Source organism: Mauremys mutica, chromosome 16, assembly GCF_020497125.1.
Source record: "Mauremys mutica isolate MM-2020 ecotype Southern chromosome 16, ASM2049712v1, whole genome shotgun sequence".
Classification (NCBI taxonomy): Eukaryota; Metazoa; Chordata; order Testudines; family Geoemydidae; genus Mauremys; species Mauremys mutica.
In genome coordinates, this window is record NC_059087.1 from 7,618,651 (window position 1) to 7,634,355 (window position 15,705).

At 42.6% G+C, this 15,705-nt stretch overlaps 2 protein-coding genes across 9 annotated transcripts in view; one reads left to right on the top strand and one right to left on the bottom strand.

Annotated features, from left to right (window-relative positions):
- The window catches only part of P2RX7 (purinergic receptor P2X 7), an 81,743-nt gene that overhangs the window by 19,657 nt on the left and 46,381 nt on the right, over window positions 1-15,705 (bottom strand). The window contains exons 1-5 of one of the 5 annotated variants that reach the window (XM_044989915.1): window positions 10,430-10,978; window positions 5,039-5,097; window positions 2,676-2,808; window positions 1,938-2,009; window positions 346-418 (exon numbers count right to left, since the gene is read on the bottom strand). In XM_044989915.1, coding sequence (XP_044845850.1) covers window positions 346-418; window positions 1,938-2,009; window positions 2,676-2,808; window positions 5,039-5,097; window positions 10,430-10,474 — 382 coding nt within the window. In that variant the 5' untranslated portion in view covers window positions 10,475-10,978. Of the gene's footprint in view, window positions 1-345; window positions 419-1,937; window positions 2,010-2,675; window positions 2,809-5,038; window positions 5,195-10,425; window positions 10,979-15,705 lie in introns of those variants that run through there. The other 4 variants (XM_044989916.1, XM_044989919.1, XM_044989914.1 and 1 more) reach the window with 4 other exon arrangements.
- IFT81 (intraflagellar transport 81) overlaps window positions 11,065-15,705 on the top strand; it is a 67,647-nt gene continuing 63,006 nt past the window's right edge. Inside the window, exons 1-4 of one of the 4 annotated variants that reach the window (XM_044989911.1) lie at window positions 11,065-11,084; window positions 12,492-12,656; window positions 13,201-13,304; window positions 14,756-14,936. In XM_044989911.1, the coding sequence (XP_044845846.1) occupies window positions 12,513-12,656; window positions 13,201-13,304; window positions 14,756-14,936 (429 nt within the window). In that variant the 5' untranslated portion in view covers window positions 11,065-11,084; window positions 12,492-12,512. Of the gene's footprint in view, window positions 11,207-12,491; window positions 12,657-13,200; window positions 13,305-14,755; window positions 14,937-15,705 lie in introns of those variants that run through there. The other 3 variants (XM_044989909.1, XM_044989910.1, XM_044989913.1) reach the window with 3 other exon arrangements.

The window sequence follows — 15,705 nt, forward strand, 5'->3', positions numbered from 1 at the left end:
TTAAAATTCTCCACAGTGGAAAAAATCCAGGTGAGTGAATATAAATTTCATATCATTCTCCTTGCTGCTCCTTTTGTTTCCATCTCCCACTCTTGTCTTTATGCCTCCCTCCTCACCACCCACTGTGCTTGGAAGTTCATCTCCCTAGTCAGATAGATCTACATACACAATTGCTAGTGGGTGTTGCACCAGTATATCTCAGAGCAGAATTTATCTCTACAGTTGCAAATTCTCCAAGGCTGGTACCTCATAATTTCTTTAACCATCTAATAATTATTAACTAAAAGACAGTTGCATTTCATCACCTGCTACGAGTTTTAAAATCTGAATGTGGAATTCATGTACCATTACTCTGGGGGTTCATGTGTCCTTTTTTGCAGCTCACATCTGAAGAGCAGACAGCTTTGGCAATGGGGTACTGAAAAAGACATCAATATAAAAGACCATTATAAATATCTACCTCTCTATTGCGATTGTAAAATGTTCTGCACAGAAATGGCAAACAGTAAGATGAGATCACAGAGTGAGAAGCAGAACAGAGGAAGTACAGCCCTCTTCTGTAACCATTCACTCAGCGTGGTGCTTAATGTGACCTCAGTTTTTGAGAAGGTCAGTACAAGCAAAGACTGAATGGGACAAATTCATCTGAAGTGTAATCTCTTGGCTTCACTGGAGTTAGCCCATGGATTTATTTGTCCGGTGAATCTGATTTAAAAAAAATCACACCAATTATATAGGAAATGCAAGGAAGTTGTTCCTAAGTGCCCTGAGTTTCTGGGACAATGCATTAAATTCAGTTCTGGTTACACCCATGCCACTTCCTCAGCTGCAATCCTATTGGCAATGCAGGGAGAATTTTGATTAACCAATTTAATTACTTTACATATAAAATATTTTTAAAAACTGACTATCGGAATAAACCAAAGGCTTCTGAGGGATTCAAGTTGCAGCCACAAAAGAATTCAAGAAAATATTCATGGTCCTGTTCCATATGGACCTGCAGAACATAAACAGGTTTGCTGAGTTCTCCTCATGGAAGCCTCCTCAATGTACAAATAGCAAATAGGCTGGTTTTTATCATCCATCTCTCTCTCTCTCAAGTTCTCTGGTATCACTCTGATGCTTTGGCATCAGTGATTTAGGGTACAGACAGAATAGAATACAATCTTTTGACAAGCTTGGACATGTACTGTAAGATATTGCTATGTCTATCAGTGGCATGGAATTTACTTTTGTCTGTTTCACACTCATCAAGAGTAGATTGATATGTGTTTTATGCAGGGCTTTGGAACTGTGCTCTGGCTCCGCTCCAGCTCCAGGCAAAAACCTGCAGCTTCACTGCTCCAGAGCTGCTCCGCGCTCCCGCTCTGGGCTGTAGTCAATGACAGTCAACTCATTGCTGCGAACTCAGGTCTCTTCTAATAACTATATGAATGAACGCATAGGAGAACTGCAATTGGCTACAAATTTTGACCAGAAATAAAAGAAAAAGACCCAAGCATGATCAAGCTTAGAATTACAGCACGGCAGATTACTGCAGAGAAGCTGGCAACAATTCTCTAACTCCACTGGTCCTCCGAGTCCTAGTTGCACTTTATACCAGCAGTGAATCCAAATGTGTTGAACAAGAGGAACAAATGCATGGGGAGAGTGTGAGCCAGGCGCAGGTTTGGCTGCAAGGTCTTTGGTGTGGTACATTACGCCAGTTGATTCACTGAGAAAAGCAAAAGAGCGGAGGGGAAAAAAGGAGTGTAACTAGACTAGTTGTTGCATGTTGCTGAACGAAATAAAGAAGCAGAGGAAGACAAAGCAATGTTCACTTGTGCAAAATTGCCACAGTCATGAGCCACTAATTAATGTTTGCAGCTGCTATGGATTACTTCTGCAAAAGAATGCTACATTATGCAGGTGGGAAATCACTTACAAAATGCAGTTACCTCAGGGCAAACACTTTGAAACTGGTTTTCTGTCATAATTATGTTGGTTATCACGAAAAAAGAGTCTATTCCCTATATAGAGAGAAAAGAAAACAGTAAGTCTCAATAAAATACTATATGCCACATTCTGATCTCAGTCACCCCCTGTGTTAATCCAGAGGGACACCACTAAAGACACATGGGCCTGGTTCTAATCTCACTCACACCTGCATACATCAGGAGTAACTCCATTGAACTCAATAAAGTTCTTTCACTGTAAAACTGGTGGAGGATCCATATTTGAATCTCAGGTGATGCTAATGTAAATCAGGAATAATTCTATTAACTTCAGTGGAATTACACCAGGACTGAATTTTTTCCTACGTATTCTGCTACTAAAATAAAAAATTATTTGTGGTAGAAACATCAAGTTTCTTAAAATCCCATAAAAGAACATTTTTAAATATTTTTTTCCATGTTTAAACGTTACTGCTTCCAATTTACAGCCTTCTTAATTCACACTCACAAATACAACTGCATCTCTTGTTGATATGTTAAATAAGATATGCTTGCATCTGAAGAAGTGGGTATTCACCCACGAAAGCTCATGCTGCAAAACGTCTGTTAGTCTATAAGGTGCCACAGGATTCTTTGTTGCTGTTAAAATCACTGTGCAGCAGGACAAACACGCATACCAGCAAAGCAACAGCACGGATCATTGGAAGTCGGATACTGTGCTGACCTTAAACTGAGACTCACCTGCATGGGAATAGTGTATTCGGCTGTGTCCCAGATTCTTGAGTCAGTCTGAACTACTCCCTTCACTTTAGTATGAACTGAGCTGATCACAGAGTCCTTTTTCTGATACCGTTTGTCGGTGACAAGCACATAACTAACCAAACAAAATGGAAAGCACAAATGAACCCACTGAAATGGGTTGAAATGACAGTCATTTCTTGGCATCATTATTAGAAAAAGTGTACTGTAAATTAAAAGCCGTATTAAATTTGTCCAAGGAATTTGGGATCTTATCATGCATTGAATGCATTTGTCAGGCCAACATCTCCCTCAGTGATACCACCACAATCCCATTGACTCTGATGGGATTGCACTGATGTATGTAAGAGACATTGTATAGTGTAGTGGTGGACTATTAGGGTGAAATCCTGGCCCCACTGAAATCAATGGTAAAGTTCCCCACTAATTCAAGGGGGCTTGAAACAGCTCCCTTTGCATTCCCTCTCATGCAAAGGGCACATGACAAGGGACCCATTAAAAGCAGTACCAATCGCAGCCCACAAGTCTCTTCAAATTGCTTGCTGTCATCTTCACGTGTTAAAGGGTCAATCTGAAAGGCTTCTCTTTAGAGTAAAAACAGGCTTTCCATATGCTACTTTTATTCGTAAAGGGTCACCGCCAACTTAAACTTGGCCTAATATTTGCATGCTGTAAAAACAAGTTTTTATAAAACCTAAGGCCAATATAAAGCTATCACACTCCAGTTAAATAGTTGTTTGAAAAGAAAGAAACAGCCACGCACCCCACCTCTGCAGCCTCTGGCACCCAAAAAGTGCAGCACTACCTGAAAGTGTCTCTATTGTCTCAGGGTAACATTTTAAAAAATGCCTAAGTGACTTTGGCGTCTAAGTTCCATTGACTTTCAATGAGACAGACTCCTAAGTCATTTAGGTGCCTTTCAAACTTTTACCTTTGATGTATTTTCACTGTCCAAGCTGAGAGAAATGGAAAAAGTAAACAAAGGGCATAAATAGTGCCTCTTAAACTGGAGTCTAGAACAAGAGTTTAAAAAGGGATTAATGGTTTTGGATGTCTCAATTTTGGGTCCCTAAATAAAGAACATTAAAGGGCCTGACTTCTAGAAAGCGCTGAGCCCTCGGCCCTTGGAAAATCAAGCCCTTTCAGGAGTTCCAGGTTAAACAGCCAAAATCACTAACCGTTTTGGAAAACATAGGCCTGAACATTTTCACTCTGTTAATAATCTAATGCTCATCAATAACATACAGAAGGAAATATGTTTGTTTATAATATTTTTTTTAAAGTTGACTTTTAAGAGTCACTGCCATCCATTGCTTCTGCACTGCAGCATGAAGTGTGCAAATGTGATGGGTTAAACTCATGAAACTGACCATTTCTAAAAGTTTTGTGTAAGTTCAGAAGACCCTTTCCACATTAAATAATGTCATATAAGAAGGGTTTCCTTTCACAAACAAGTCTGTGATTTAGTTGACTGAGTCAGCCCTATTTCGGGGTGAAAAACTGTCTAAAATGTGTAAGTGTGAAGTGACTGACTAAACCAATTGTCAGTTTTAAAATCACTCCTAATCTACTCTTTTTTCTGCCTCTGGGGTGTTTTCTACAGTCAGTCTTTCCTCTCTTGAGAAGAGTGATTTGGGACAGTCCTGCTGCTGCAGTCTGGCTGTGTGAGAAAACATCTCTCAGCAACAATTTGGAAATGGTGCCTTAATTAGGCAATAGAACTTCTTACAAGTTTATTGCCAGTGAAATTGGTATCAGCTGCTCAATGTGTAAAAGCACCATTCTGTAATAATTAAACATATTTTATGAATAACTAAAAGACATTGGTCAGCAAACATTATTGCTGAAAGCAGAACCAGGTCTGAGGCAAACAGGAAAACATCTGCTCTTTATGATCCAGACCTATGCACATAATAGTCATGAAACCCTGTTTCAAAGATTTGATGTCCTGGGTGACCCCTTGTGCAACTTGAATAGCAGATCTAGCCTGGACTCTCAAGGCCAGGTTCTGATTTCAGTTACATCAGGGTAAATCTCAGGTAACTCTACTGACTGTGCAAATGAAACCAGACAGCACAGTTGGAAAATAAACTACATTCAGAGGATGAGAGAGGAATATGCAGGACCATACCTCCAGCAGCCAACTCCCTGTTCTAAACAGCCACTCTATAGTATCCCTTCTGTTACCATACACATCAGCCTTTAAAAAACAGCTAAACAACTGATTTACGTTGGTCCTCTAGCACAGAGTGAAAAAGTTCTCTGTACTTGTTGAAGGCTGAGTCCTAAGCATTCAATCACCCGCATAAGAAACATATTTGCTCATCTAGTCATTTTTAACTTACCAAACATACAGGAAGACAACCATATGGAAGGTCCATTTCAAACTCCCATAGGAAACGCTCTGAAAACGGACAACTTTAGAAGTTTCATATTCACAAAAATTCTTCAAACTGCAAAATGCAGCCATTGTTTTCACTTCCTTTGGAATCTATGCTCTGGAGAACTGTAGCCACTTGATTCTGTCTACTTCCACCCCCACAACTCCCTTAGGCAGGCCACACCACTTAAAGGCACAGTAAGAAAACCGTTTGTATTACTAGCATGGAAGCTGAATAAGAGAAACTGAGTATGTTATGCTCTTTAAAGAAAGATCATTCATTATTGTTAATCAGTAGCAAGAAAATGGGTTAAAGTGTGCCATCTGCTTTACCTATGGGCAAACAAAATACAAAGAGACATATTAATCCCTGTTGTATCTTCATTAAAATCAAAGGAATTACACAAGGGATGAATTAGGACCGTTTGTTGACTAAAATACAATGGTCCACAGCCACCCACACTACGTTGGACAAAGACAGTTTTCAGAGGAGGAATATTTCTGGAATTCCTTTTGATTGGACATTTCAAATATGCTTTAACGTTTTGAATATTCAGGATTTTTAAAAAGCAAAAACTTAAGTGTCAGATGCATTAATACTCCTATGATGTCCTCCAGATAGCCTGGCTATTCATATCAATGTCCTGGGATCCAAGATTTAATTTCCTGCTAAATTCTCAGCCATGATCCTTCTGTTGGCAAATTCTTATCTTTCTGAATGTCCATTGGAAATCTTGTTCATGGTGTTGTTGTAGCCATGTTTGTCCCAGGATGTTAGAGAGACAAGAATTTGGTCCAATAAACGATATCACCTCACCCAGTTTATCACTGGAAATCTTGATTCTTACTGAACAAATCAGGATGTGCCAGACACCCACTGAAGGCTCATGAGCTGTAGAGCAGCTCTTGAGGGCTGGTGAATGACCTCAAGTCCTACTGATTTCACTTGGCATCTCACAGGGTCAGACTTCATTAGTTTAAAATGTGCATTAGGGACCTGCTCCCACAGCCTGAAGTCAGTAGTTTTTCAATAAACTTCTATGGAAGCAGGAGCAGAGTTAAAATCCAGCAACAATCTCTCACTTACCCTCGCCCAAGCAAGGAAGCCTTAAAGATGCATTGGGCCTGAGAGAAAGCAGGTGGGAAAGCGAGCTGTGTTATCCACCTGTTTCTCCTTCAGGCCTCCAGAGCACCTAGAACTGCCCAGGGCAGCTCACAGCCTATGTCACTGTCTCTGCTCAACAGCACCATCTTCAAATGCCACTACAATTCATCTGTTCTGTTTCTTTATGATCCCACTGACAGGAGATTGCATGGGGTAGAGACATGAGAACAGGAAGGAGAAGGATCTGCTATCTAACCAGCGTTTGTCACTGGCATGTTGTGTGGCCTTATTAATAGATTCCAAGCCCAGAAGAGACCATTGTGATCTTCTAGTCTGACCTCCTGTATAACATAGGCCAGTGTTTCCCAAACTTGGGACGCCGCTTTACCTGCCGCATCTGCAGGTCCAGCTGATCGCGGCTCCCACTGGCCGCGGTTTGCTGCTCCAGGCCAATGGGAGCTGCTGGAAGCGGTGTGGGCCTAGGGACGTACTGGCCGCTGCTTCTAGCAGCTCCCATTGGCCTGGAGCAGCGAACTGCGGCCAGTGGGAGCCGCAATCAGCTGCACCTGTGGACGGGGCAGGTAAACAAACCAGCCCAGCCTGGTCCGCCAGGGGCTTTCCCTACACAAGCGGCGCCCCAAGTTTGGAAAACACTGCCCTAGAGGTTTGAAAACATTGGGCTAAGGTACGTCTACACTGGAAACTTCAAAGTGCTGCTGCAGGAATGCTCAAGGGGGTGATTTTTCACACCCCTGTGCCAGCAAGTTAGAGTGCTATAAAATGTAAGTGTAAACAAGCAGAGATGAGTCTAAAGGAGACTATGCTGGTGTAGCTTACACCTTGTTCTGGCTCCATTAAGGGCCTGATTCTTTGTTGCCTTGAACCTTGCATAGTCATTTGCACCAGTGTAAAGTGGGTGTGATACGCTTCCAAATTAGAATGTTAGTGCTGTATGCCCACCCTGCACTGGTGTGAATGATCACATAAGGGGCAGGGCAGTGGTCAAACAGGCCCTCAGTATGTGAATTACACCAGATCAGACTCATAAGTAAGGCTCAGAGGGCCAATTTCCCTCTCTCCCTGTTGCTGTGTGAAAGACCCACATCAGAACCAAAGACACAAGTACACAAAACAAACAAATTCAACAAGATAGAAACAGGCATTGTTTCCTCTAATCTTTTTCAGTTTATAGTCATCTAAGCTGTTACATGTGACAGCAGTAGGCACAAGAAATCCACAAAGAAGTGTGATTTTAAGTTGGCAGGGTTTTTTGAAAATTGATTTACAATCCCCTACCACACAGGGGCAAATTGGCTCCCGGGGTAAGCAGGTACTTGTTCATAAAATCACAGAATCACAGTGGACATTGCCTATGCCAGCACTGATTTTATCCAAGGGTGCTGTGGTTTGTAGTATACTATGCTGAGAAACTTAGCAGCATTTCAACAAACTTTGAAGTGTGATACAAAATAATAGCAAAAAATAACACAGATTGGGATCAAAGCAAGACCTGTGATACATCTAGGTACTTGAAAAGCCATACAGTAGAAATGGATTTTAACATAACCCCTTCAGATTTAAGTGCACATCCCCTTATTTATAACAAAAAGGAAAAACAACAGGACTTGGATTCCACCTGGGACAAAGAGTTGCTCTTCAGAGTGTCTTCTTTTCTTCCTAAGCACACTCACATTAACTTCTTCCATCTGCTTGGGATCTGACCTTAGCAGCCAGGCCAGATACATTCATTTCCTTGCCCATGGATGCTCCCATATAAGGTGATCTCTCTTTTGCTGTTGAGCATGATTTCTATTTGCTCAGGTTTCTTTCCACTCTGATTTGCCGGCTTTCATGGTTGAGCTCCCCTCACAGATTCACAAGGCAGTCATACATGCAGTAGTGTCTGTAAGGGAGAATGGGGCTATGATTGCAGATCCAAAGGATTTTGGTTAATTTCTGTTCAGGCCTAGTTCTTCTTCTTACTCTCCTAGCCTCTGGAAGAAGCCCTCACTATAACTCTTCTCAAACAGCTCAAAATATACTAAACCCAATCCTGAGGTTTGTCCCTTTGTGAGTTTCACCTGAATAAGAGCTTTAGGGATGAATACAGTATTGTGTACCACTGTAATAGAATTAGGAAACCTTGTTCAAATGCCTGTGACACCTCCATCTGAACTATTCCAGGGGATATGGATGCTATACCTGGGTGTGTATGAGAGCCACAAAACCACCCACCTATGTTTTGTGGGACCCCATCCAGATACCGCTTCACCTACATGACCCATATATCCCAGCTGTCTCCTGCCTGCAACTCTCCTTATGCTATGATGAAAACATCATCCCTCTCACATGTGTGTGAAGTTTCATGGCCTATGTTGTGATGCCAGAAAGCCAGGAGATGGAGATAAAGCTTGATTTTCTAAGCAGACGGCTGGTAGTTAGGGAACTTAGGCTCTGCTTTGGCCTGTTGACACTGGAGTCAGACGAACTCTGGATGTGGAAATCTGGGTTAGCACTCTGGCTGGTTTAGGCTGGATGTGTGCATGTGTGGGACGCCTAGAAGAAAGGGCTATGAAGCCACACAGGTCAAAGGTTGCCTCAGGATCCTCCGTGGCCTTCTCAAATCGTGCCACCCCACACCAGTGCCGTAACAAGGGCGAGGCAAGTGAGGCACTTGCCTCGGGCACGCAAAGCTGAGGGGCACAGAAAAAGACAAATTAAGTTTTTTAATTCTTATTATTTTATGAAAAAGTATAATCACATAATATGCACATTGGGTCATGACAAATGTACAATGTAAATGGAAAATAAATAGAATACACCCTACAGTAATTATAAAGCATTGGTTCTCAAACTGGAGGTGGCTCCCTCCTTCCTTCACCTCAACCAGGGTTTGAATTAGCAAACCATAAAGGCTTATACTAGGATAGATAGGTATTTTTATCTTGTTTTGTTTTTATGTTGACACTTTATATGGCACTCAAACCCACTCCTTTCCCTGACTACTCTTTGTGCTCTTGATAAACATGAATGGGGCAGATTCTGTGCTGGGCCTCCTGAGAGACGAAGCCCAAGGGGAGACGGCAAACCTGGCTTGAAGCTACCTTTGCGTTGCCTTGATTTTGGGCCCTGTGGGGGCTAAAATAGTCTGTGGTGTAAGGTAGAAGAACCTCAGCAGCAGCCTCCTTGTGGCTGTGCCACACCCCAGAATCCTCATAGCTCTGAATGCTACAGGCACATCCCCTCATTGGGACTGGGGAAAGGGGGCTTATGTCGCCTCTATGCTGCTCCAGCACTGGGGGAATTCTCCCCATGTCATTTGTGGCTCCTTTATGGCCCTCTATACACCACCAGAGCAGCCTGTAGGGGCCAAAATTGGTAACAGTAGCACCACAGGAAGACACTCTCAAGTTACTCCCCCTGTGTAGTACAAATATTCCAAACACTCAATTGAGGAAAAGAGAGCTTAAAAAAATCAGGAAAGCATGTGAAAGGAAAGTGAATCTCTTCTGGGAACTAAGGATTACTAAAGGTCAATATAAAGACTAGTAGTAGCAAAGGAACATGATCTAGTTTTTAAAGGGCAAAACAAAAGGAAGTATTTTTTCACACAACGCACAGTCAGTCTGTGAAACTCTTTGACAGAGAATGTTGTGACGGCTAAGACTATAATAGGATTCAAAAAACAACTAGTTAAGTTCATGGAGGATAGGTCCATCAATGGCTATTAGCCAGGATGAGCAGGGATGGTGTCCCTAGCCTCTGTTTGCCAGAAGCTGGGAATGGGTGACAGAGGATGGATCACTCGATGATTCCCTGTTCTGTTCATTCCCTCTGAAGCACCTGTCATTGGCCACTGTCAGAAGCCAGGATACTGGGCTAGTTGGACCATTGGTCTGACCCAATATGGCTGTTCTTATGAAGTCCTATGCATTCATCTTTTCAGGATTGGGATATTATACAGGTGTAAATCCTTTGAAGTTAATGGAGCCACACTAGAATGAGACAAGAATTACGCTCCCCATCTTTGAAACAGAAAACACAGCTCACATACAGCATATCAGAAAATAAAATAAGAAATACAAAGTTAAATTATTTACATTTGCAAATCAATTTATGCACCCTGATGTTGAAAAAGAATAAACATTGGAAGAGGATGATTAACAGCAAGCTATTTATTTTTTAATACAACTGGAAACATTTTGGAATTCCAGAGATGATAAAACTGCAAAGACTGGTATACTCACCCACCTGCCTGAAATGTGTTACACGGTTATTTTCTCCAATGAGATTCATATTTATTTGTTAGCAATTATGGATATTCAGATACTAGGGTAATCAGGTCCAAATTAAAAAGAAAACCAAAACCCACATTCTCCTCATTTTACTCCTTTATCAAATGAGAGAAGTACTTGGGTCTAGAGGCTCAATTCAATGATTCTTGTAAAGCAATTTGTTACCTCCTGATGAAAAGGGCTCAACAGGAGATCGAGTTATGAATAAGCCCCAACAGAAATGGGCACTGACTGTGGTGTAAGGACAGGTGCTGGGAGCAACCCCCGAGCTCTCCTTGCTGAAGCCCACTTCTGGCCAGAGTCAGAGGCAGCCCAGCTGGTGATGCACACTGCAACGTGGGCAGCTCACACCCATGTGCCAGGTGGAGTCACAGCTGGGGGGGCATCCAGGCAGGGTTACCACTGGGGCCCACTCCGGCTCCACCTTTACACCTGCTCACACATAGGCTGCAATTCGCCCCTCCTCCCTCCCCCTGAACCTGTGGGGAAGCAGAGAGCACCCCAAAGGCCTTCACTGCCTCAAACTGCGCATGCGCCTTCCCGCCCATCCCCCTCCCCGTCTTGGAGCGCAATGGCCCGTTCCTGTCGTCATGTACGCCACGTGACCGGAAGTAAGGGCGCCACTCTGCCCTAGCAACCGTTACCAAGGGCCTGGTAACTAGGAGAAAAACTCTTGGGGAGAAGGAGAAGGAGGAGGGGGGAACGACAACGGGTAGCTGGGGCAGGAGGTCAGGTAACGGGGGCCGGGGCGAGGGGGTGGGGTCCTGCGCGGAGCAGCGCCGAGGTCCCTTGCGGTCGGCCCCGGCGATGGGGTAGATACAAGGTTCCCAGCAGTCCCGGCTGTAGGGAGTAACACGGGGAGGCCCGGGCAGCTATGGGGGCGTGTCCTACTCTGGAGAAGGATCCAGGGCCCCCCCGGCATCCCGGGGTCGGTCTCTGATGCAAGGAAGAATACAGGGGTTCCCGGCAGCTAGTGGGATCAGGTCCCTTTGTGATAATTGATATGGGTTCCCCCAGGTCCCCGCTGAGGGGATTGATACAGGGTCCCCATCAGTCCCATTGTACAGAGTGATGAGACACACACACCCCGGCACCCGTAGGGATCAGTCCCTGCTGTGGGGAGGATCTGGGATTCCCTTAGCACCCATAGGGATCAGTCCCTGCTGTGGGGACGATCTGGGGTTCCTCTGTCACCCGTAGGGATCAGTCCCTGCTGTGGGGGAGGATCTGGGGTTCCTCCTGGGGTTCCTCTGTCACCCATAGGGGTCAGTTCCTGTGTTGGGGAGGCTATGGGGTCCACCTGGTACCTATAAAGGTCTCTTCTACAGAGACCCTGTGCAGTAATTGCAGCCAGGCTGGGATGACCCACAAGGGCTTCTTGAGTCCATGAACTACTTTTTGCTAGTAAATACAAATGTTTCAATGTACATTTCTTTCTGTTGTCTAAACTAAAATGTTAGGTCAACCCAGCTAGGTCATTCAGGAGTGTGAAAAATCCACACTGCTGACTGACTAGTTAAGTTAATGTAACCCCCACATAGACAGCTCTAGGTGGATTGGAAAATTCCACCATTGACCTAGCTACCACCTCTTGGTGAGGTGGATTAGCTATCCCCATGGGAAAACTCCTCCTACTGGTGTAGGTAATGTCTACACTGAAGTGCTACAGTTCCAAGTGTAGATAAGCCCTCATGATAAAAGGCAATGCACTAGGCAGGGTTTGCATGCTTCCTATTTTGCAATATTCCTCTTCCCCACCCCACCCATCACAGGAGTTTTATGGCATACAGAGGTTCACATATTTCATTAGAATCATAGATTATTAGGGTTGGAAGGGACCTCAGGAGACCATCTAGTCCAACCCCCTGCTTAAAGCAGGACCAATCCGTAAATGGCCCCCTCAAGGATTGAACTCATAACGCTGGATTTAGCAGGCCAATGCACAAACCACTGAGCTATCCCGCTCCCCATCTATTCCACTGAATGGATTTTCCCCCCTCCCACTTTCTTTTCTGCAGGATTGTTTTCAAGACCCAATTATGAGTGATCAAATCAAATCAATTGTTGAGAAGCTCAATAAGGAGCCTTTTAAGAAGAACTATAATTTAATCACATTTGACTCACTGGAGTCAATGCAGCTATTGCAGCTTCTCAATGATGTTCTGGGGGAGATTGACCCAAAGGTAAGGCTGGAGTTTAAACATACATGGGCATTAGAAGGCTTGCTCTCAAGAGTGGTAGAAGCAGAAATCAGACAGAAACTCTGGGATGCAACTTTTGCCCTTGTGCCCAACAAAGCAAAGGAGCTGACAGTCCACAATTGATCCTCGGGTTCTATGAGTGCTGACCTATGGAGGGGAATAGGTTTTTAGATCAGAAGGTGTGGGCTATATATCTGAGTAATGACCTTGCCCACAATGTAATTGTCTTGTCAGGATTACTGTTACTCTTGGCAGAAGTAATCTGTATGACTGGCAGACTGTGGGCCTATGGCCAGCCAGAATACAGGTCTGAAAAAAGTTGCCTAAGCACACGTATGGGGAAAGAGTCCAAAGGGAATCAGAACTTGGCTCTTAGAGTGGTGTTCTGTATGTGACACCTCACTTATGTCAGTCACATGTTATAATATATCATATAATGGGTGGATCAAGTCCCGTCCTTTAGATCTGCGTGGCTAACAATTTGACCTATGCATGGTAATACAGTATTTGTTTTTTTGCTTTTCAGCATGTTGTTGACATTAGAGAGGAGATGCCAGAGCAAACAGCTAAACGAATGTTGAGCCTTCTTGGTATCCTTAAATACAAACCTCCAGGAAGTATTACTGACCTGTAAGTATCATCTGCAGTATCCTGCCATCCATCTCCACCCTCTGACAAACAGAGGCTAGGGACACCATTCCTTACCCACCTGGCTAATAGCCATTAATGGACTTAACCTCCATGAATTTATCTAGTTGTCTTTTAAACCCTGTTATAGTCCTGGCCTTCACAACCTCCTCAGGTAAGGAGTTCCACAGGTTGACTGTGCACTGTGTGAAGAAGAACTTCCTTTTATTTGTTTTAAACCTGCTGCCCATTAATTTCATTTGGTGGCCCCTAGTTCTTATATTACGGAAACAAGTAAATAACTTTTCCTTATTCACTTTCTCCAGACCACTCATGATTTTATATACCTCTATCATATCCCCCCTTAGTCTCCTCTTTTCCAAGATGAAAAGTCCTAGCCTCTTTAATCTCTCCTCATATGGGACCCGTTCCAAACCCCTAATCATTTGAGTTGTCCTTCTCTGAACCTTTTCTAATGCCAGTATATCTTTTTTGAGATGGGGAGACCACATCTATGCTCAAAATTCAAGATGTGCATGTACCATTGATTTATTTAAGGGCAATAAGATATTCTCTATCCCTTTTTTAATGATTCCTAACATCCTGTTTGCTTTTTTGACTATCTATTTTAGTTGCAGACAAATACTAAAATGATCTACTCTATGTAAAAATATTGTATGTCTTCAGATTTTATAATTTGTTACTTGAACGTCTGTCTTATTAATTCTTCTGCCATTGCCAATATCCTTTTCTTGATTCAAAGAGAAAATGATATATTTGTACCAAATTCTTTCATTTTCAGACTCATTCATCAATATATCTCTATTTAGAAGTTATTGTTTTGTTCTACTGTTTAAATAGTACTGTCAATCACTCAAGTATAGAAACTGATTGTTCCACTTAATATGCAGATGTTCTGAAAATATTTCTTCCATGAACCCCTAGGAGATGTATAGTATATGGCACACTTTGCTTGTGGTAGTAAAGAATTCAAGGGTTTGGGAGTTGCTTCTCAATCCTGTCCTTGTTGATTTGGTCCACTGTTGTGCTACCTTCGCTTTTGTATCTTGTGATATTCAATAAGTTAGCCAGTAGAGGGTGCTGTATGACTAGTAGGGTCATCACCTTCCCATAGAGACCAGGCCCATCGGTCTGTACTGCACTCATCCTGTACCACTTTGTAGTCTGATAACCCAGGCCATTCTCAGATCTTCTAGTTTTCTGGAGGATACCTCAGAAACACAAGATCCATTGCTGCAATCTCTGTTCACTGACTTCTGTGGGAATTCTGCCTGCATAAGGGCAGCAAAATTGGGCCTGTGGTCAGCAAACTGGCAGCAACATTAGAGAAAAGCATTAGCAGGTCGGGGAGAGAATCATAAAAATTGCTAATAGTGTTTGCTCCAAAGCAGTGTTCTTTAGTTGGAGACTTACTGTTTTTTATTATTATTTAGGAGTACATTCCGCCAGGGTTTAGTTATTGGAAGCAAACCTGTGATTCATCCCGTCTTACACTGGCTCCTTCAACGGACTAATGAACTCAAGAAAAGAGCCTATCTGGCACGTTTCTTAATTAAACTTGAAGTGCCAGCTGAGTTTCTTCAGGATGATACCGTGGCTGACACCAACAAACAGGTAGTGTTTTAGATGAATTTGCTACCCAGTTATTATTTTAAATTAATAAAATAGGTAAAAGGAAAGGCAAAAAGGGATGGTTTAGGGGATTATTGCTTGGGCAGACTAAGAAAAAATGTGTTTTTAAAAGTGAGTTAGCTACACCTTTTAAATAAGTGGTGTTAAAAACCATGTTAACACCTAATGTAGACAGGGTTTAACACTTTTTTAAAAAACCACCACCAAGTTTTTAATATCTGAGCTAACATACGTTTTTTCTATTCTAGACAAGGCCGTGGAGTTTTTCACTGTAGGTAACTCATAATCTGTCCCCAGACATTAGTGACTACATGCCATTGTCTTCTAATTGCTTTTTGATTACTCAAGTAAAATGTATTGGTGGGCTATCCAATTTCTAGCAGACAGATATCTATGTTCTGTGGATAAACAAAGGACTTCAGTTGCCAAGGGTGATATTCCAGCATTTTTTTGTGAACCTTAAATGTGGATCTTAAGTAGTCACATTGGGTGGGTCTGAAATCTGAAATTTAAAGCCAATGAAATGTAATTAAGATGTGTGTTCAAATTTATATTATCTGAGTTAAATGGTTACTTAATTTCTATGCAGTATTTTTAGTGCATTTCATTAGGTACAGTCATTCATTAAATCAATATTATGGAACGTTTGTAACAAGTAGAACTCATTATACTTGTTATGCATCACAAAAGCTGTATAGCTGCATGGAGGTTTGGACAATACCCCCCCCCCTTTTTTTATCATCGTCAATCT